This window comes from Cynoglossus semilaevis, chromosome 8 (genome assembly GCF_000523025.1).
Source record: "Cynoglossus semilaevis isolate Cse_v1.0 chromosome 8, Cse_v1.0, whole genome shotgun sequence".
NCBI lineage: Eukaryota > Metazoa > Chordata > Actinopteri > Pleuronectiformes > Cynoglossidae > Cynoglossus > Cynoglossus semilaevis.
The window spans coordinates 25,057,865-25,081,262 of NC_024314.1; the positions used below are offsets into that span (position 1 = coordinate 25,057,865).

General features: G+C 39.1%; 1 protein-coding gene across 1 annotated transcript in view; it reads left to right on the forward strand.

Annotated features, from left to right (window-relative positions):
• Positions 1 to 23,398, forward strand: part of dock4b (dedicator of cytokinesis 4b) — a 133,733-nt gene that overhangs the window by 94,443 nt on the left and 15,892 nt on the right. Inside the window, exons 41-50 of the mRNA XM_017034035.2 lie at positions 2,855 to 2,941; positions 4,409 to 4,585; positions 8,628 to 8,732; positions 10,005 to 10,126; positions 12,520 to 12,631; positions 14,155 to 14,236; positions 15,440 to 15,549; positions 17,434 to 17,506; positions 20,826 to 20,942; positions 21,619 to 21,680. Coding sequence (XP_016889524.1) covers positions 2,855 to 2,941; positions 4,409 to 4,585; positions 8,628 to 8,732; positions 10,005 to 10,126; positions 12,520 to 12,631; positions 14,155 to 14,236; positions 15,440 to 15,549; positions 17,434 to 17,506; positions 20,826 to 20,942; positions 21,619 to 21,680 — 1,047 coding nt within the window. The remainder of the gene's footprint in view (positions 1 to 2,854; positions 2,942 to 4,408; positions 4,586 to 8,627; positions 8,733 to 10,004; positions 10,127 to 12,519; positions 12,632 to 14,154; positions 14,237 to 15,439; positions 15,550 to 17,433; positions 17,507 to 20,825; positions 20,943 to 21,618; positions 21,681 to 23,398) is intronic.

The window sequence follows — 23,398 nt, forward strand, 5'->3', positions numbered from 1 at the left end:
CCCCCCACACCCTTCGACCCACACCACCGCGAATTGAAATACTATTGAGAACCTGAGCTGTACAAACCACCATATGAGTTGCTGCCACCTAGTGACTGGAGGCTTGTTATCATTCAAGCATTACAGCAGTGGTGACACTTATGTCCCGCGTGTCATATTCGATTGTAAGCCCCTCACGCCCTCACCTGGCACGTCACTGCGCCCGTCCTGGGGGGCCCGTCCTGGGGGGCCCGCCCCACTATTTGAACTACTGCTTTGCAGGAAGATGCTGTTCTAATTGCAAGCATCATTACTATGATCCTTATTCCCAAACGTTAAAAAAAGAGAGTGATACAGAAATCTACCTCCTTGTGGACATTTTTGGTATTTATTCAGCTATTTTTATTTTGCATCAAGAACACAGACATAATTTAATTTCGTCACAATTTTTTTTTCTTTCTTCACCATAATTTAATTTTCCTGAATTCCTATAATAAAAATAAATCTGATTTAGTTTAGTTTTTGTTTGTTTTTTTGCTACTGCCTAATGAGTAGCAATAACATGACGCTTCATTAATGTTGCTCAATAAGATTTCAACATTATGCCCAAAATTACAGTACCATACTTCTGGTGCCAAACCGATTTTGAAACCTCTTAATTTTCTCTCTTTTTTTCCCACCTCCTTGATGATAAGCCTGTAGGTAGTGACTGAGTAAACCTGGTATTAGCCTGTGTGCAAATACTAATTATCTTCTCACATTGGTAATTATACACCGAAAATCCGGTCCTCACTGTGTACGACGACAAAGAGAAGTCTTCACAGACCAAGCATGTGCAAACTCAATGGGCTGCTCACACACACACACACACACACACACCTTATGGGCCCAGCTATTGTACTCATCAATATTCAGAGTTAACACACACACACACATACAGACGCCATCTTTCCATCTCATTTCCATCAAAGCTATTCGACCAAATTTAATCACGGACAAATTTCCATGAAGGCTGTTTGTCTCGGGCCCCCGTGTGGTGGAGTAATGTGTGTGGTAATAACAGTCTGCAGCCCAAACAGACAGGGTTGTCATTAACGTGTAATGTGAAGCCCCTCTCTGTAACTGGTAGGTTTCTGTGTAAAACTAGAAAAACATATTTATTTTTAATTAATTTTTTTGTCTTTCTCTCCTGTAACGGTGATACTCTTAGTGACCTGGTGGTGTTTCTGTGCTTAGAAAAGTCTAAAAATCAATAAAGGGCAAAAAGGTTGTGAAGTAAAACTAAAGTATTTTTTTTCTTCTCAACTAAGGACAGTGGATCGATAATGCATGTCAGCACTTATCTGCTCTGCTGGAGTGTCCTTGGGCAAGACACTGCCGGCCAATGTTAAAGGCAGCTCTGTTGTATCAGTGCTGTGGTACTGATCACCGGGACACAGACAGATGAACGCAGTCAGGAAGGAAAGAAAGTCTTTAGACACATGAGAAATAGATGTGTTTTTATTATTAATTTTTTACTTTTAATAGACAGAAAAAAAATCACAACAAAAAACAATACAGTTTCAAATATATAGAGTGTATATGTATAAATATATAATATATATATTTATATATGTACATGTCTGTATCCATGCAATGTACATATAAAGATACATTTGAACATATAAATGTACACATATAGATTATATATACCTTATATATGTACATGTATGTATATGTTTATGTATGTATGAATGTTATGTCTATGTATGTATGTATGTATACATATATTTATATCAATTTTTTACTGTTTATGGTAAAACAATTTTTACAAAAATCATAATTTTATACAAAGCTATTTCTTAATGTTTGATTATCCTTATCAAATATATGTATTAATATACATATTTCATATTTATATATGTACATACATAGATATATTTAAACATATAAATGTAAACATCTAGATTATATAGCTTACATGTGTGTACATGTATGTATATATGTGTACATATATATTTATATACTATGTAACATTATTACACAGTGGATAACTTATTGATTTGTTTTTCAAGTTATTTTACTGTAATTATAACAATAATGCAGTTATGATTCTAGACCTCTAGGCGGTTCACTCGCACCGCTGCTGCTCATTCCATCTGTATCATGTAACACATTACAGGGGTTTTATATAACATTACACAATCATTAAGATTGATTTCAAAATCATTAGCTCCACATTAGGCTGTAATAGTGAGTGTAGTCCACATAAAAAAGTGCTGGACTTGTTTCACTTATTGCACCCTGGGTAATAAAGTGGATAAAGGCAGGAGCAGCTAATGCAGAAACACTGCCTTGGGAAAGAAGTGGTGTTTTTTTTCCCTCCTTCAACTCTGAGCTGCAGTTTTAACAGAGCCTACCTCCAGGAGGTCAAAGGTCGCACAGGTCTCAGCTTCCCTGGGATGGAATCCTAGTGATAATGTAAACCTGCCTGGGGCCGTGTAACGGTGTGGAGCGAGTCCATACCCGCTCAATTCAACACCTCTACTCAGGAAGACAGTGGAGTTAAATGAATGTAAATGCTGGGCGGCCGAACGTTGACGCTAACGGCCTGCAGTGAATGTGAGAGTCGGTGTAGTTTATACACTGACAGAATGACCTTGTGGGATGTCGGCATTGACGAGCATGTTAACTGACAAGGTAAGTGCTGCGCCTTGAGTGATGCAGCGTGATGATGTAAGACGTGACACCTGACCTCCATGTGAAAGTGGGTGTTTTTTGACAGCGGCTGCTCTTCAAAGTATCTCAGGCTTCGTCATTAGGTTTGGTGTGGTTTTGCCACCGTGCAGTTGCTGGTATTATATATAATTCAGGACGATGTCTTGTGTCTCTGCAGAGCCTGTGGGTGGAGAGGACAACGCTGACTCTGGTCCAGAGTCTTCCCGGCATCTCCCGCTGGTTTGAGGTGGAGAAGAGAGAGGTGGTGAGTGTGACCACGAAAAAACTGCAACAGAGAGAGAGAGAGAGAGAGAGAGAGAGAGACTGTAATACACTATCTACAGATACAATCTAGAGTGTGGCCAACCAATACCCTGGTATTGATCTCGGTCATTACATTAAACAACATTAATAGCCCAGGTCATGAGTCTGAGGATATTGGACTCAGATTGAATTTCCTACAACAGAGAGCTACGGTGTTGCTTTAAATGTCATTGGCAAACCTATAGTTGTTTTTTTTATTTTTTTATTAATGGAAATTTGTATTGAATGTTTTTCTCCCAGTCCACATTTTAACCTTAAATCGCTGTCTGAGATCATTCACACCTTCAAGGACTAAAGAAAACAGTTCTGGTCGCCTTATGCAAAACAGGCTGCGCTGCTGGTTTCTGTTTGTTTAAGAGCGTTACTCCTCGGTGCACGGCTGCTGAGCGTGCCGTGTGAAATTGTAGTACGCAAAGTTGGTGCTTTTGTGTGATTATTTTACAGTGCAATAGCCTATGAAATAATACAGGTGGCAAAAGCTCTATTAGCAGGAGGATGAAACTTTCATCTGTGGAGGGAGGCAGTAAGTGTGCAAAAATAACCAAAATAATTCAAGTTATATTAGCTGTTTTAGTTCATCTGATTTGTTCTATTGAAGGTATGTAAAAGGTGTTTCCAGGCGTGAGAACAACATTGTAAAATGTAGTATTTTATAAATGACTTATTAACACAGTGTTGCTGCTAGGTCTAAACTTTAGACCAGGGGTCAAAGTTGTCAGTCAAAAAGTCTGGTACTGACAATGATTTAAACAGAAATGAAAAATTTGAACAGATTTGTTCACCATTAAAAAATAAAAAATAAAATAAATATTGAAATCAAGTTAAATAGCCATATTGTTAGTCATAAAAAGTAGGATGTGTCTAAAAAAAAGTGGCTGCAGCATTGATGAGGATTAGAATGGCATAGAATGACGCGATATTTGGCCCACGGGCCACAAGTTTGGGATGTGGTGAGATTTTTTGCAAAAAAAAAGAAAATGGAATAAAAAGTGTGTGTTGTATGTTACAATCCCAACCTGCAAAAAATACAACCCCAAACTATTACGGAGCCATTATGTAAGCAGTATTTGCTCCTTTTTCTCTTTGCCTTCAAATACTTTGCAGAGTAAATACTGAAGGAAAAGAATAAAAAGTAAAGAAAAAACTGCAATAAATGATCTTTACAATCCATTTTCGTTTTTATTTAACTAAATTAAAATAATTCAATGGCAGTCTAATTTATTCAGCAAACATTTACAACCTAAAAAAAATCCTGGGAGAAGAACTGATTACTTGTCACCTGATTATTACATTTTCATGGTCTTTTCGGTGCAAATAAAAGTAAGTTAGCTCAAGACTGATTCACATCCATAATAAGACTCTCTCTTTAAATTTTTTTTTTTTTCTCTCAAAACCTCACCCACCACAGGTGGAGGTGAGCCCGCTGGAGAACGCCATAGAAGTGATCGAGAACAAAAACATGCAGCTACGCACACTGATCACGCAGTGTCAGAGCCGGCAGATGCAGAACATCAACCCGCTGACCATGTGCCTGAACGGGGTCATCGACGCCGCCGTCAACGGGGGGCTGGCCCGCTACCAAGAGGTAAGAACGACTGGGTGGAGGAGGAGGTGGGAGGATGGTAGAGGGGGGAGAGAAATGGATGGATGGATGGTTGGATGAATGGATGGATGGGTGGATGGATGGATGATAGATATGGAGGAACAAAATGAGATGGATGGATGGATGGATGGATATGGAGGAAAACATGAGATGGATGGATGGATGGATGGATATGGAGGAAGAAAATGAGATGGATGGATGATATATGGAGGAACAAAATATGATGGATGGATGGTTGGTTGAATGGATGGATGGATATGGAGGAAGAAAATGAGATGGATGGTTGGATGGATGATGCATATGGAGGAACAAAATATGATGGATCGATGTTTGGATGGATGGATAGATATGGAGGAAGAAAATGAGATGGATGGATGACGGTTGGATGAATATGGAGGAAGACAATATGATGGATGGTTGGATGGATGGTTGGTTGAATGGATAGATGGATGGATATGGAGGAAGAAAATATGATGGATGGATGGTTGAATATGGAGGAAGAATATAGGATGGTTGGATGGATGGTTGGTTGAATGGATAGATGGATCGATATGGAGGAAGAATATAGGATGGTTGGATGGGTGGGTGGTTGGTTGAATGAATAGATATGGAGGAAGAATATAGGATGGTTGGTTGGGGGGGTGGTTGGTTGAATGAATAGATATGGAGGAAGAAAATGAGATGGATGGATGGTTGATGGATGGTTGGTTGTATGGATAGATGGATGGATATGGAGGAAGAACATAAGATGGATGGTGATGGAGGTTGGGGGTTGATGGATTCACAGGAGAATGGATGTGACAAATATAGCAGGGGCAGGAGGGTAGAAGGAGAGATGGATGGTTGACAGTATGAGGTGGGAGGGGCTACACGGCCTGTATATTACAGTGTACAGTCAAGAGGCAGCGGTTCAATCCCACTGACACACACTTTCCGCTGCTTCACCCTGATGGGCGACAATTGCACGGTAACAGTACAGTACAGTGCAATTTCCCATCGAGGACAAGAAGGTTTGAAGGAAAAAGACGAGCAAAGATCTCCTCAAGAGTTTTCTCCCCCCCCCTCATATCAGAGTGGACTCACAGCCACGAGCGCTTAGTCGCATAGCAACCACATTTTTATTTGCGCCGTGAGTGCATATGTGGGGTGAACGTTCCATGTCAGTGTGTGTCCATGTTTGTGTGTGTGTGTGTGAGAGAAGCCAGTGTTTATTGGGTTTGTGTGAGAGAGCATGCGTCTGTGGTGGAGTGGCTGATTAAGGTTTGTAGGATGCTTGATAAAGCCACAGAGGTGAGGGTTAATGAAGCGCTTTCTGCTGTTTGTGTGGTTGGAAAAAAATGAACTGGAATCATCCAGAGTGTGTGCTTTACTTTTAAAGTATAGGCGGAGTGTTTTTTTTTTTTTTTTTACGAGTTACATACATAAATACATATTTAACTAAGATACATGGTGATCAATCTAAGGTGCGTGGAATCATTGAAACCAGTGATGGATATGGAATTCTGAATGTTCTAATCCAGGAGGTCTTTAATGACCCTGACATTTATGATGGGTTAGCGCAGGAACCGTCTACTAAATATATATATATATATATATATATATATTTTAGCTCCTTTTAGAAGAAAATGTAAATACATTTACAATAAAAAACAAAAATCTCAGGACCCACCTGCAGTATCCTCTACCTACCCATAGAGGTCAGCGCCACCTTTTGAGATCCTTTGCTTTAAAGGTTAAAAAAATGATTGCATTGGGGTTTGTCTTTCATATGTACTAACCTTATAACAGTGGTTCTCAAAATGGGGGCCGGGTCCCTCTTAGGGGTAGGGATGAAGGAAGAAAGAAAAAAAAAATTTCAATTTATTAATTTTTTTTAATTGTGCCACAGTGGGAGACTTCAAGGGATTTGTATGCACTGTAATAATGTTTTAGAGAAATAGCTGCGATTGTGTAAAAAAAAAAAAAAAAACGAAGTTTAGGACCACGGAAAATATACAGAAACAAAAGTAAAAGATCGGCTTAAAAAGTGAATTTATTGGAGACCATTAGATTTGGTATAATATTCTAGAAATAATCTGTGTATCTACAACTAGGAATAATTTTAGAAGTGAATGAAAAAAATGTCAATTTCATTTTTATTTTTTAAAAAAAGCTGTAAAGTTAACTGAAGGAACAGAGCCATAGTAAAAAAAAAAAATAAAAAAAACTTAAGAGAGATGATTATCTGGAGGTTTGCGGAATTACTTAAATGAAAAAAAGTCAATTTAATTTTTATTTTTTAAAAAAAGCTGTGAAGTTAACTGAAGGAACAGATCCATAGTAAAAAAAAATAAAATAAAAAAACCTTAAGAGAGACGATTATCTGGAGGTTTGCGGAATTACTTTTTGCAACAGATAATTTTTGTCAGGGGTTGTGACTTGGTTGAATCTTTCTTAGCTGAACTTATAGCAGAAAGCTACATTTTTAATTTCTCCTTTTTTTTATTATTAATTATTCACCAAATGGCGACCTCAGATGGATCCATTTCTGGGGCAGACACATTGCAGCTCTTAATAATCGTCATTTCTCTTTTTAGAAAACCACCTGCAGTCCCGCACAGACATCGTCCATAAATCCCTGCATTTTTTTTTTCCCGGTGTCATTGCAATCGACAGTCGCGGCTGGTTTACTCTGAAACTGATGCCTGGATTTTTAATTTTTTTTTTCCCATCGTTGATATTTAGATTAATTGGTTAAAAGTTAAAAACCCTGCAGAGGAGAGGGTGGGGGGGAGGAGGCGCTGTCTGATTTATTTGCCCTCCCCTCTGCTCTTTAACTCTAATTGGACTTTTCTAATGATTTACTGAGTCACACTGCGGCGAGGTCTCACTCCCCACAGCCCTGCCAGAGATTTCCATCATTCATTATCACGGACGATCATTGATTACTTTTTTCGTTGATGGAATCTTTCAGGTCAAAAAAAAAAAAAAAACGCAAATGCATTTTCTCCGACCCTGACGTCACTGCACACGTGTACCGTGTTCTGAAGCGACTACGAAGAAGTTGGCAGTGTTATATAATACTTTGAATGTACTTTGACAGATTTAATAAGGTGAGAGAACATGATATTATAGAGAGTGCATACTAATTTATGCTTTTTTAATTGAAGGTTTCCATCTGGGGATGTTTGTCTGGAATCATAATGGGACTTATTTCATTGAGTGTAACTGAATGCACTTAGTCAGTGGAATCTAAGTGTGTGTGTGTGTGTGCGCGTCTTTCTTTTCTAAAAATGGTCTTTGTAGACAGACGACCGTGTCCTTGGTGAAGAATGATTGTGAAGATCATTTTTTGCCAGTTTTTTTCTTTACTTTTTATTCTTTTCCTTTTGTATTTACTGTGCAAAGTATTTGAAGGCAACTCTCTCTTGTCATGGATTTTAATGATGAAGATGGAGAAAAACATTTTGCACATTTCAAAGACATTTGTGGTAAAATATGAAAAAAAAAAAACACGTTACACCAGTAACTGGTGTAATTTTATTTTTCTCTTAAAAAAGGCTGATTTGTTCTTACCCAATCTCATCCTTTTTGCCTTTTTGACTGATGAAAGCTGTGGAAAAAAAAAACGTGAGAAAGATGATGTTCTTTGGAAGCAGCCTGATCAGAAACAAGAAAAAATAGAACTGAGTAAACTGGGAAAAAAAAAAAAGTTTAAAGGTAAAAAAAAAGAAATGTCTTTCTTCTTAGAAGTTCTGTCTGTGTCTGTACACCTGTCCAGGCATCTGGCAGTTTGTTTGCTTTGGGAGTTAAATTCCTCTGTTTACTTGTTTGTTCAGTTTGTTCATAAACACCTCTTGTGTGTAATTAACAGAAGGGAAATGGAAAAGAAAAAAAGAAAAAGTTTTGTGCTGTAAATGTACTGTGTCAGCCCAGCTGGGATTCAGATAACACTGCACTGCAGAAAGTGCCACAGCTACAGCTCCACGTGTGTGTGTGTGTGTGTGTGTGTATAACAGATGTTCTCCATTTTGCCTCCTCACAGGCCTTCTTCGTGAAGGACTACATTATGAATCACCCCGAGGATGGAGACAAGATCGGGCGTTTGAGGGAGCTCATGTTCGAACAGGTCTGCAAAGAAAAACAGAAATAAATGTGGCGTGTACTGTCGGCACAGCAAACTGTCTGTTCCCATCTAGAGCTATTTAAACCTAAAGAAATATCTAACAGCCAACCTGGTGAGAAATGCACAGATACTGTTGGAGTGTACTGCTTACGTTGGTATTTAATTGTGCAAGGTCACCTGCCTGATTTTCTCTGCAGTGGTGTTGATCTGCGGCTGAATAATCTTCCTTTAATTTGTCCCACGCTTATGAATTCACTTCGTTTAGCAGCGGGTGATAAAGACTGCTGTACTATTTAGATTTTATTTCATCTAAATTAAATGTTCAATGATCATCAGTTCTCAACTGTTGTCTGAGTTAAAGCAGAGTAATGTGTAGTGGTAATTTAAGGGTCGGCTGTCAATGAAATAAACAGTATTTTCCTCTGCAGTAGTCATTCATATTTAAGTTAATGATATTTGTCGCACCACTAATTTGTAATTTTACTGCAGCTAACACATCCTTTAAACATTCCTTCTCTTTTTCTCTCTCGCTCTCTTTATATATGTATGTATTTATATATTTAGAAATATATAATAAATATATACAAATATATTCATAATCATATTTATATATATATATGCACACATACATGTATAAATAAACCTATATGTATATATATATTATATACATATATATTTATATATATAATATATAATTTCACATTTTTAAATATTATCACACTGACAACCACTAGAGGGCACTCTATCTGGCTGGTGCGACTTATACTCCGGATCGACTTATAGTCCGGAAAATACGGTATTCATGTTGCTAATTTTAATGCCTCTATTTTGTCAAATTGTATTGATTCTTGTTTCATTTTGGCTTTGATACACTTTTCGCCTCTTTCAGGTTCCTTCCACCCGTGTTTTTGTCTCTTCATTATGGTTTTATTGGATTTACGTGGCCCCTCTGACCCCTTGGACTCCTGCTTCGCCCAGTATGTGTAATGACTGTTCAGGATTCTGTTCATACCTAAGTCCATTTATTCTCAAGGTCCTCAGGTCAGAGCAGGTGAGGGAGCAGAAACAGCAAGTGTTGTTATTTCCCACAGTGTTTTACCAGAGCAAATTGCCAAAGTCAGAACTGTTGCTGGTACAATATATATATAAACGAGCTGATTTTTTATTTATTTTTTTTTTTAGAAAAAGATTAGTGGTCTTTAGTGATGGAATGTGCTGGTTAATTGGAGATGGTGTACCGACCTCATGCTGCACTGCAGTGATTAAGCATTAATTCATGTACATTCTTAACCCCAGGAGTTTCCGGCGTACGTGCGGGCCAGCCCGGTGCACTTCACCAACGGAAGTCCACGCCCGTGCAGAAACTCCATTCCAAGCATTATCAGCCCAGATGGTGGCAGAGGAGTAACCAGACGCAGGTGACCTTTTTATGTAGAATTATGTTAGTTAGATGGTGCAAAACACAGAACTGCACTACTTAGAAAAGTTAACAAAAGTTTGTCTTTTGAGGTAATATATATGTAAATATAAAAATGTGTGTATGCGTATATATGCATATATTTATATATGTGTGTAATATATATATGCATATACTGTATATATGTACATAAATTTATATGTCATATATATGCATATATTTATATATGTGTCTTATATATATGCATATACTCTATATACTGTACATATATTTATATATGTGTGTATCATACATATGCATATACTGTACATACATATATTTATATATGTGTGTCTTATATATATGCATGTACTGTATATATATATATACATATATTTATATATGTATATGTGTGTCTTATATATATATTTTTTTTCTTTTTTCATTTTTTTTTCCTTCCTAATATACCCAAAGACAAATGTTTCCTGCAGCCTTTGCAAACTCTCTGGCTGGATCTAGTTTTTATTTCTTTACTTCAGGTGAAGTGTTTTTTCTGCGTCATCCCAGACCCTGGATTTCACCCACAGTTTTCTGTACTGTTATTATTTATTTTTCTTTATGCTCTGCTTCTCACCTTGAAGACCAGGGTCTTTGCCTTCACTCCGTTCTCATTCCTCACCTGTGCGCCTCCATCTGGACATACACTGCAGTTGTGGACACTTTGGCCGACACCTCAGGGATGTCTCTGTGTGCCTGCTGCTGGGTCAGCAGACACACCGATGTGGTGTGGGCCGTACATTATGATGTGTTCACTGACCCTAAGGCTCTGTCCATTCGCGACATTCTTCTCTCCTCAACCTGCACCCAGGGGGCGCAGAGGGACACGGACAAACATCACCTCAGTCACCGAGTGACATTTGGAGTTTTTGCTTACGGAGTTTAATTTTTATTTTTTTTGTACTTTTCTCACAAAATGTACCCATTATACACTTTTGCCTTAACCTTCCTTTAAAAGCACTTTGCGTTTGGTTCCTTTTTTAGACTGTGACCTTTTGCCAGACAAATACTTTTTTTTATGAAATTCTGCGATTGCTGAATCTTCCAATCTGACATTCTCTCTCTCTCTCTCTCTGTTGTCTGTGTTCATCTTGTTCCCGTCCTACCTGACTTCTTATCTGCTCACGCTGGATCCTCGGTGAGTGAAAGAAAAGAAAAAAAAAACAAGCCCAGAAATAATTCAGACATGCACTGAACTCTCCAGAGACCGTGTGACATGGCTGTGTGTGTGAACACAGATGTCTACAGGATTTACTTTGGAGATTCCTGCCAACTCTGGTTAATGTCAGATTCCACGCTGGTGTAAAAACAACTCCAAAGAATTCACAGGGAATAAATAAGTTATCATCAGGGCTTTTACACTCACCAGCCAGATGTCACGTTCTCCAAAGTCTCTCCTGACATTTTCAAAGTTTCTTATCCAGTGTCTTAACTACAAGTGACAGGTCAACTCAGGAGAGAGTGAGGACTCACTTCACCTTTAGTTTGTGTCCTGTTCAGCTTGGTTCCAAATTATAAGATTCTTTCCTTTTTTTTCTATGTTGTTGTGTAGATTTTGAACCTTTTTAAACATTGGTTCAAACAGAAGAAGAAGACGCGAGTAGGAGTTTTAACATTTGTGTACTTGTGTACCACTACTGAATACCAATGCAGCGACTTCTTTAGGTTGGGCTTCAAAAAAATGTGTCATGGACTGGAAGGCACAAAAAAACAATCATAATCAATAAACCTTCAAATGAAATAAATAAAAAATAGAATAAAGAAGAAGAAATAAAACATAGTTGCATTGTTAAAAAAGCAAAATTTCCAGAAAGTGAGCAGAGCTTATATAGATTTTATATATATACTGTACAGTAATCCCTCTCTCTCTCTATATATATATATATATATGGTATATGGTGGCAAGAGTCTAGTATTTAACCAAATCATCGGTACTGATACCAGAATCAAGATTGTTGCATATTTTCGCACAATTACATCTAAATATGCCTCATACTTTTATTACAAGAAAATATTTCTTCAATGGAGAAAGTTGAACTGTCTCAGTGCTTTTCTCCTTCGAACAAATGCCTACATTTAAACTAAATTACTTTTCTGAGAAATGTCCTCAAGCCTGGCTCCATAATATCTAAAGTTAATAACAAGTTTAGACACAGGGAAATTCGTCCTTGCCTTGTGAATGTCTTTTTTTAAATAGAAAAAAAAAGGAAAAATTACAATATTTTCCTGTGAGGATGTAAAACGTTTCTCATTCCCCTCGTTTTTACACCCACAGATAATCGTGTCACGCGGCTGTCTTTACTAATGTCCATTTTTAACTTTGTGTCTCTGTCTGTTCCCTGCCCTCAGTTCCTCCAGCTACCCGGCGGTGAACCGCTACTCCTCGTCCTCTCTGTCGTCCCAAGCTTCCAATGAGGTCAGCAACATCACGGGCCAATCAGAGAGCTCCGACGAAGTCTTCAACATGCAGGTATCCTCCCGCACTCCCTCTCGTACACACAGACATTTAATCTTCGGAGCCTCGCCAAACAGCCAAACAGAGGCTCCTTAAGTCGAAGATTGAGTCTACATTCCAAACGTTTGCCCTCCTGCTCTCTGCAGAGTTCACTTAAAATACTTTTAATCCACCCAGCCGCCGTTCTAGCTTTATTTTCTCCTCACCTCTGGCTCCGTTTGTCTCTGTGTTGCTCTCTGTTTGCTCGGAGCTTTGTCTTGCCAAGCAAATTGTTGTGATTATATCAAATAAAGACAACAGTTCCTGCTGTTGTCCGCCCAGGGAGTCTGCGAGAGTCCAGCAATAATCTAAACTGGATTAAGCCCATTCAGAAACCTGCTGACAACTGCTGGCAGGCTGCGCCCTGCACCTGGCAGACCTGGAGTCACAGAATGTAGAGGAAAATATATGAGGCACAGAAGAGATTGATGGTTGTTAAGAGGAAATATATTCTCAGTAACTGTAATTAATTTGGTTATACTGTTGTTATTTTGAGGGGGGAGGGGGGGATTTGAGACAGTGACCTTTTCTGTTGCACAACCAGCTAAATACTTTCAGGAAAAAATCATATTTCCTCAAAAGTAATGATGAAAAAATAAAATAAAAATTTAAATCAAGTCAAGTATGGCCATGTCCACTCAAGTCAAGTCAATTTTTGTTTAGCCAAATAAAATTCTCAAAAATTTTATTTTGCATCTTTAACTCAAAGGACAGTTGTGAATTTACAAAAAAATATATAAAAAAATATATTCTATATATGATTATATTACAAATATATTATATTATTACAATTCATTATTATTATTACACATACAGAGACAAATCTAGTTTCCAACCTTCGCCCACATGTTCCTGTTCTTTTTTCAGTAGTAACTGTAGGTGGCACCAGACTTAGATATCTCAGCCCTTTTTGGCTGAGATATAAACCATCACTACTCACCAACATCGAATGGATGTTTCTTTTTTTTCTACTCCATCTTTAAACACACACCTGCTGCCAGTGAAGCTGCAGATCCAGGAACCTTCCAGAACAGTAGCATTTAGCCTTTTGACCCTTACTTGGCTCACTTCACTTCGTTTTGAAGTGTGTTGCCTTTTTCATACAGTGAATTCAACAGAGAGAGTCTCAGCTCAGAGTCAAAATGCACCGTCACCTTGTTATCTCAGCGTGTTCCTATATATTCATGGAGTTGTTTGCTGTCATTTTGTAGCCAAGCGTATGTACAAGAAAACCCTGTTACTTTATGATGATAAACAATTTTCTGAAGACATCGTTTTACTATAAAGTACATCGAGGACTCTGTTGCCTAGCAACTCTTTAACCAAACATGGCCTTTAGTCTCACAAAGGCACAAGAGTATATTCATGGGCTTCAAACTGATGACATCACACAGCTGTCGCCCTGTTGATTTTATTCATTTTCTCATAATTCATTATGTTAATGTTGTTAAAATAACTGAACCGTTCTGTCGATGACATTAAACTTTGTGTTTTCACAGCCCAGCCCATCTACCTCAAGCCTCAGCTCCAATCATTCTGCCTCGCCCAATGTTACCAGCTCAGCGCCCTCTAGTGCCAGAGGTAAGAACTACAGGAATGATATTATTATTCTGTTTATTTACAACATCTATTGTGTATTTTGTAAATTATGATCCCATTGGGATAAAATTCCATAACTGGCCGAGCTGCACAGCAGTGAAACATCGGGGACAGCTTTGAGCAAGTGTTCGAATTTGGAAAGTCTTCTTTGGAGGAAACGGGCAGAAAAGTGAGGAGGTTAGACGACAGCTGCAGGGGCATGTAGTAGACTGAGATTGGAAACAAGTGAGGGGGAAAAAAAATAAGGGACAGGCCTGAATAGAAAGTTAGTGAGTGAAAAATAGAGGGAATAAGCAATGAGCCAGGATGAAAAATGGAATGGGCCGAGACATGGGGACAACTGCTGCTGAAAGAAACATGGAGCCAGTGGAAGAAAAGAGGGAGAGTGACGAGAGATGACAACAAAATTGTTGTGTAACCAGAGAACGGATTTAAAGCGAATAGAAAAGTAATGTTATGTCACATATATGTACACTATATATATGATTAATTGATATTAATAATAATATTTCCGTTGTTATTATCTATATTACTGATAATAATGATCATTAATTTAATTGCACTCTCAGAATAGTTGTTATACAGTGTACTGATGTTTTTCATGTTTTATTTATTTTGACACAAAAAAAAAAAAACAACCCAAAATTAAACACATTTGTGGATTGTGGCTTCCCACGTTTTTACTGGCAGGAATTCACCCTGGAGAATAATTGAAAGTGCAAATGTTATTTGAATGAGCAAACAAGGCCAGATTCATTTGATGTTTTCTAAGGGCCTTTAACAGTGGCTAATGAGTCAGAACATGTTATTTTCAAATGTTCCTGGTGTTAAGTTTTTCCTGTTTTTTTTTTTCTTTTAGCTGTCTGCTGTAGTAGAGGAAGTGATGGAGTAGGGAGCCTGTGCATTGGAGCGCATTTGTGTGTTGAACAGGGCAGGTCATTTATCACGGTGTGGTGTTAGCTAGTAAGGCCGGGAAAAGAATGCTGTCGAGGCTTTAAGAAAGTGGGAATGAAAAAGAAAGAAAAAAAGAAATTGGTCCTTCCTGATTTGTGGCCAGGATTTGTGGCTAACGGTCAAGCGACTTGCTTTTATTTGGTCTATTATGTGTTTTTGCACACACTGCTGTGTGTGTGTGGGCTCTGCTCAGTGTTTTAACACTGCGCTTTGTCACGCTGAATGCTTCAGGTTCACCACAAATGGCTGAGAAACACAAGCATTCCAGAGAAAACACGTGTTTATCTCCCAGAGAGCGGCCGGTCAGCGCCATCTTTCCAAACCCCCTGGACCCCACACAGGTAACATACAGTTTACACACAAAACATGTTTTTTTTTTTAGTGATCACCAATTATGTAGAATTGTCTCTGTACCCTTTTCTATTCTCTCTGCAAAATCTCAAAACCTCATCCAAGTCTGATTTTGTTTGATTTGGAAAAACACCAAATAAAACATTGATTTTTGTTTTTGGTTTATTTTTGTTTCTTTTTTTTTCTGAAAGTTGGAACATGGCATTGGAGTTGAGAAATTAGTTCTCTCTCCAAGGTCATATTCAACATTATTTTTATTTATTTATTTTTTGTTTTGCTCAGCTCTCTTTGGAAGTACTTTATGTCATTAATCCACACATGGTTCCTACTCCAGGTGAACCATTTACCTCCAACTCCCCCTATTTTTTGCCCCTTCTACCACAACACCAACCATCTCCCGTCTTCTTTCACTTCATCCATACATCTCTCTCTCTAATCCTCCTGTCTGTTAACACCGTGTTTCCAAAACGTTTTTTATGGAGACCCATATTTTAAAAGTCACAAACCTCCGCAACCCGAGTCAATAGACATTATTCATAAACTCCTGGAAAACATGATGCGAAAAGACCCCAAAAAACTCTCGCGACCCACTTGAGGGTTGCGACCCAGTCTTTGGGAAACAATGTGTTAGCAAGTCTAAAGTGTCTTAACCACACCTTCCTCACTGTATCTTTAAATCAGGGTCACCAACTATATCTTTCGAAGGGACAGAATTTCTCTGGACACTCAAATAAAATTAAATAAAAATCAAATCTTTGTCGAAATGAATATAAGTATATAGTAGTGTGAAACACTGATCGTTATTTAAGTCTCACAATTTTGGAATCCCGTCATGGGCCGGAAATGATGATTCAGTCAGCCGGGTTCATCCCGTGGATTCGATGACTCATCCGTTCCCTGTTAACTGTCCCTCTGATTGGCTCGTTTTCACTGCCAGCGAAAATCTCAGCATCTTCACCTCTGCCGCCTCTTCTTTAGCCTCTTCTCTCTCTCTACTCAGACTCTTCAAATGTTACGTGATAGAAGGATCCTCTGAAGCTAAAAAAAAAGAAATTGTCAAAGAAATGTCACGTTTTCGTTAAAAACGCCACAGACGCTGCTTATATACAACAGGCTAATTTGGAACAAGTACAAAATGACACTGCAGGCTCTCCTCCAGCTGAAGGGCAGTACTCATTAACACACACTTCATCCCGGGCATTAGAAGAGAGAGAGAGAGAGTGTGTGTGTGTGTGTGTGTGATTGATTGTAGCAGAATAATATCGTGGTCACTAGTCGGAGCTGTACATCTCTGGCTGTCAAAACTCCTGGCACCGCTCTCCTCTCGCTTTTTTTTTTTTTTCCTCATCCGCTCAGTGACAGCGCGACAGGAGGCGGTTGAAGTCAACAGATAAATTGACGTTGCTGGATCCCCATAATTATTCCAACCTGACAACAGTGAAGCACGGGCCGCCGTTAATGGACTATTGACCACTGAAGTCATTGATTACTACAGGGTTTCTAATTAGAGTAGCTCAGTTAAAAAAAAAGGGCCAACTTGTTAGTAAATCTTTGAGGATGGAGGGGCAGAGAGGGTGTCACCGGCTACACACATCTTCTACTGCAGGACCTGGTGGTCATTAGGCGTCCACCACTCTCTCTCTCTCTCTCTCTCTCTCTCTTCCCCCCTCCCTCTATCTTCTGTCTGTATCTCCCTCTGCATATTGAATTTTCTGAAGGGTGCAAAAAAAAAAGAAAACTCCACATGATATTTATTTTTCACCATCCCATAGTCATTTACCCCTTCATGCTTCGGAGCTGCTATTGACCTTCTATTACCCTCGCCTGTATGTAATGTATGTGACAGTAATGTGGACATTTTCTCTCGTGTGCAGAGAGCGCCCCCTCATCAGATAGGTGATTCCACTTTGCCAAGGAGTGACCCTAACCTCTCGGCACCAGATAAAGGTAACACATTTTACACTTTATTTTTTATTTTACATTCACTGACCTCATTGTCTTTGTTTTTTCCATGACTCCAAATGTCTCCTGCAAATGATTAATATCAGCATTTGATAATAATATAATATAACTTCAACTCAATGTTAGTTTTTCATACTGGTCTCATTGTGTCACCTGGATTTATGGGTATTTATTTACCGTTCCATTACACCCCAGCTGTGATAGTCATACTTCTTGTTGAATGTTTGAAAAAATAACTCAGGGTGTAGAATGAAATCCACAAGGGCTGGGAAGGTGAGTGTGTGTGTGTGTGTGGGAGGAGGGGGCACCTTGATAAGGAACTAAGTCTGACCTGATCCCGCATGCACATATTCCTGACTGCACTCTGGTTTTAAAAAAAATTAAAAAAAAAAAAGTGAACTATGGAGTAATTCAGGCATGGCTAAAAAAAACCACATTTATCATATTCAGCTAACAGTTTTTAAAAAATGTAAGCTACAAAACATAGGAAAATAGTTTTCCATACATTTACAGGAATTAGCTAAAAGGAGCTAACACGCTAACTCTATGATACGATTCCATGCATTAAAATGCACAGAAAATAAACAGAAAGAAAAATGTGTAACATCTATCTCTCATCTCTGTCTAGTTTGCTAACCGCTAATGTAAACAGATAGCAGCCTAAAGCTAGCGAGCTGAAAGGAGGTATACTTTTGCTATATGCAATTCCTAGCAGAAAATTAGCTTCTTTTGGTTAGCTGTAGCTATGACTTACATGTGCTTGAACCAGTGTAGTACATAGAGTTGTCTGTCACCTCACAGCTGCTTCAAGGAACTCCGAGAGTACACTCAAATACTTCCGCAGACACGCACAGGTTAGGCTATGACTTCTAACACAGACAATCATTCTATATTGTAGTATTTCATCTAACCTTGCATTACAAAAGCAAAAAAAAATAAACCCTGCGGAGCTAATGAACATGAGAGACATTCATGCAGTATGTGAATGTGTATTATCTAGTAAAACCCCCCAGGTTATCATTTGCTCAGCAGTTTTTGACAGGCTTTATATTTTCAGTACTTTCTAGGAAGAATATATCCTTGAATTGAGAGCTGGAGCTGGTCCCCTGTGTGTAATCACAACGCACAGCCCAACAGTTTTATTACTTTTTTTCCAAATTTCAGCAAAACTCTGGAGTTGGAATGAGCAGTGAATTTTTCTTTTTTCTCCTTCTCCCATTGTTGCTCTCAGCAACTAAAGAGAAGCAGCTTTCCAGGCAGTTTGTGGAGTAATTAACGGGTGCGTGCGGAAGAGCAGCTCAAAATAACGTGAGAAGTGTGTGGATGTGATAGCTTCCTCGCGACACGCGGAAAAGACACAAATCATTCCAGGGTGATCGGTAAATAATGCAGTGAGAGGCAGATGAACCGCCACAATATGGTGACATCACACCATTGTGCATATGACAATGATGAGAGGTGTGAGAATTTACACCAAAACTGTGACTGGCTGTGAGTGTGAATCCTCACATCTTCAGGCTTGAACCTGCAACTCTTATTACCGAGTACAAGTTGTTAAATATGACACCGTCTTGTGTTTTTTCCTAATGACGTGAAAAATATAGTCCACATATACATATATACATACAGAAATAATGTGTCTTGAGGTCACTGTTACTGCAACACATATTTATTTACCGATATATTGTGAGACCTGTTTATCAGACAACGTGTTCACACCGAGTGTGCGAGTGCAGTTTTGTGTGTATTTCTTCTCCGTGGACGGCATATTTAAGCTCTTGACAGAGTGCATTAAACTTTTAAACGGCAATGGACAACATTGTGTGCCACCGAATGACACCGCCGCCGCTTGACCCGTTGCGGTAACGAGCGAAAGCGCTGCACATCAGTGCCTCGTCCCTGACAGTTAGTCGTTTAATGGGAGGCAAAAGTCAACAAATTAACGCCATAAATCTATGAGACTGTCTCCCCGATGAAAATGACAGCATTAGATATTTTGAATCGCGGCACCAAAACAATATAGAGTTTATTAATGTCAGCGGGACAAAGCCCCATCGAAGCCATAATAATTATGACGGGAGTTGAAGTGTGTGTCAGGCCAAGGTGTTATAGTGTGATTAAATCTGCATAGGGAGGAGGACGAGCTGGATGAATGAGTCCTCCATTGGATTAAAACACTCAAGCATGGCAGAATATATTAGAGCAGAAGGAGACACTGGGACAGGAGAATAATACTGTGGATTTTTCAGACCTGCTCTGTTCCTAAGGCTCCTGAAAAAAAAAAAAAAAAAGCTGTGCCTAAATAATCACATCAGGATGAAAATAAATGACATTGTTAGTCGAGCGTATTCAAAGTTTAGTTTCATCTTGTTCTGTGTTAGATTAGATTTTAGCCCATCAAGTGTTATTAAACAATCCCTAATCCTTTTACCATTTTTACTTTTCCGCGATTAATGCTTTTCTCACATGAATGAAATTGTGAAGTTATTCTGATTAAAAATTTTATGGCATTGTATCGAACAATGTGCACTGTTTCTCCAATAATTCCGCCCTCTCGTTGCTCAAATACAGTTGATCCATGCGTTGTAATTTACACATACTGTGGGAAAACTGTTTGTTTCAAAACCCCTTTCAGCTCAAAATACCATCTCACACACCAGACTGTAACATACTGACAATTAAACTGAGACCAAGGACTCGACAGAAAATCTGGAAACTTTTTAAAGTCATGTCATGTCAAGTTGCACAGTAGTGACTTATGTCCACTAAATATATTTGGCAGACTTTTGACTCTTTTGACTTTCATATTTTTATGATTATTCTTCTTATCAATAATAGTTTTTCATATTTTTATGATTATTCTTCTTATCAATAATTCCATCCTTTGAATAAGTAACAAACAAAAACAGTTGTTAAAAACAACAACTGTTACATAAACACAATACTACTAACTAAAATAAAAACAGTTGTAAAAAAACAACAACTGTTACATAAACACAAATAGTATTTTTTTTTGTGCATATTTAGGAATTTTGTGTTTATCCCAATTAATAATGACTGCATATTTTGTGTTTATCCCAATTAATAATGAATTATCTTGGTTATAGGTCTGTGATATATTATAATTCATTCACATCTTGCCTGTGAATGAATCATCTTTATAATTTCAATTGTTTAAAAACCATAGTTTTTTTCACTTTTTATTTGAATCCATTCCAAATGCATGTGTCCACTGTTTTCATTGTCCCTGTTTGTTCCTCCATGACCTGTGCTGTGATCTGTGATGTGCCCGTGTACCATGAAGTGAAACCCACCCCCAGTAGCTGGAGCCTAGACAGCGTCAGAGAAGGCGCTGCGTTCTTCTCTGACTCTGTTGGCAAATTGCCAGGCCCTCCTGTGCCTCCCAGGCCTCCGTACTCAGGTAAACTGGCCTGTCAAAATGAATAGCCTGATGAAGGATGGTACTAATTTTCCTCTCTGACTTTTGACACCTGGTGCTCTCTCTCCCTCGCCTCTCCTTGGCAACTTCCCATCTGAAGCTCTCTGCCTACCTTCCCTTCCCCTCTGCTGGTCACACACATTTTAATGTCGACTGCTTTGAGAGAAAACCGAAATCAATCCCAACAGATATTCCAGTCATTACCCAGGATTTGTATTCTGTGCTTTTTCTCCCATTTCCACCCCACAAAGAAGCGTATGCCGCTGCATTTCAGCAGCAGATTTTCCCCAACATCCACTCAAACTGTGGTTTTGTTATTTACTTATTTACAGATCCAACATATTTGACTTCTCCCCCACTGCTCTGTGATGTAGTGCACTGCCCAGCAGCGTTCGGAGCAGATGGAACGTTTTCTTCTCACCCGAAAACTCTTTTTCTTGTCCTTGTTGCATAGAGCAGCAACAGCTGTTCGATGTAGAAACAGCTTAAAGCAGCCTTAAGCGTTCACAGCACATCAGCATTTTTTTTCCCCATTGATGCTTTAAGGCTGTTTATTTTTAAATGACTCATGCTGAGGCATCCTGGTCCACAAAGGGGAAATACACCTCTAATTTGATTGCACCTTCTCCTCTTTCTCCTCTGCCCTGGTTTTCAGCAGGCTCCTCGGCCAAGAACATGAGGTCTCAGTCCCCGGCTCCTACGTCCAGATCACCACAAAAGGTTTGTCACGTTTTCTTTGGTTAAAAGCCTGTCTTAGTTTTTTTTAATTTTTTTAAAATTCCTGACACAGCTCAAACTTGCCTTGCCGCGGCCTCTGTGGCATTTAATCGTGTACTACTAAATCCTGGCGGGCCATCTCCTGGGTCTTTATCTAACACTCTGTCAAGTGTAAGGCGAGGGAGCTTTGCATTACTGTTCACTGAAGCTGCTAACTGCTCCAGAGCTGCTGATTCTGTAGTCTTTACGACATGACAGTCCCAAAATGGAACTGGCTGGAGTGCATCCATCGTGTTAGCTAAATGTGCACCTGTTAGACTGCACACCAACTGCCCTGCTCTGTGTTTAATTAAAACTCTGAGAGTGTGTTAGCTGCTCTGCTTCGAGAATTTTTACAAAGCAGATTTCTTTTTTTTGCATCAATGAATTTGGTATTGATTCAAAATGCAGAGCTTAGGGCAAATTTGGACGAAATGTCACTGTAATGGTTAGCTTAGTGTGATCTTCAGTAGCTCCTTAAATGTCTAAGACATTTTACTTGGTGTGATTTCAGGATGGTACTCAGCCTATACCAGCAGTAGATGCCATGAGCAGCTCCTAGCTTCCACACAAAATTGTGCTGATAAAACCTACATAAAGACGTAGGATAATTTGGCCAGTGGCGCCATCTGTGTCCTAGGAAAAAGTGAAAAAACCTATTATTCTTTTGATAAATAAAAATGATAAATCCTGTTGATGAATTCAACCCAATCCTGGTGGTCGCCCTCTGAAGCACCCGTTTCCTGTAAACATTAAGCTAACTTGTTGTTTTTTTGTGCTAATCCTAGGCTAATTAGGCTACCTGTTAGCATGTTACATTGTTCAGAAGTGAGTAAAGTAAGTTTAAATCCTGCTTCCAGCCAAGTCCCAGGTTTGATGTCTTCTTACATATAACAGCTACATATAGCAGTGATGTGTGTATATGTGTGTGAGAGAGAGAGAGATAGGTGGAGAGTGAGAGAACAACTTTCGTAAGTGTGAGTGACAGCTTGTAACTCAGCGTGATCTGTCAATCAGGATTGTGTACGTGTGTGTTTGTGGTTAGCCGTGTACCCCAGACACAGTTGTGCGTGTGCGTCTTGTGGCTAAAGACGAGGCCTGGAGCAAAATTGCCAGGCTGCCCATCACAGCTCAGCCAGACGCTGGTCCTCCATGGACTTGCAGCAGGCCTCCCATTATCTGGCAAATGAGCGCCCACACACACACACACACAGTGGTGAGTGCCACCAGGGGGCCATTACTGGACCGTAAACCCCAGGATAGCTGAGAACGTGTGTCCTGACAAAGCGACAATCTCTCATTTCTCAGAGCTAGGAATGATTTCTGCAGTTTCCACTTGTTTAGAAAATTGGATCAGTTTAAAGTGGCATGTCATCGGTGTAATAATACACTCTTTGTGCTAACCCCCCAAACGTGAAATGTTGTCCAGTTGTGCATGTGTTGAACGCATGCCTCTTTGTGTACGCCCTTTGTTGCATGAACAATAGAACCTCGCTGATCGATGCCGTACTCCAATAGATCCAATTAGTTTAGAGTAGATGTAATGGAGGCATGGTGAAATTGCTTAGAAAAACATTTTTGATGAGTGATTGGATTTTTGTGGGTGGAAGTGCAGCATATAATGTTTTTTTCATCTGGGTGCACAGGGCCAGTCAGTGGAGTGGAAACTCACGACCTTCTTG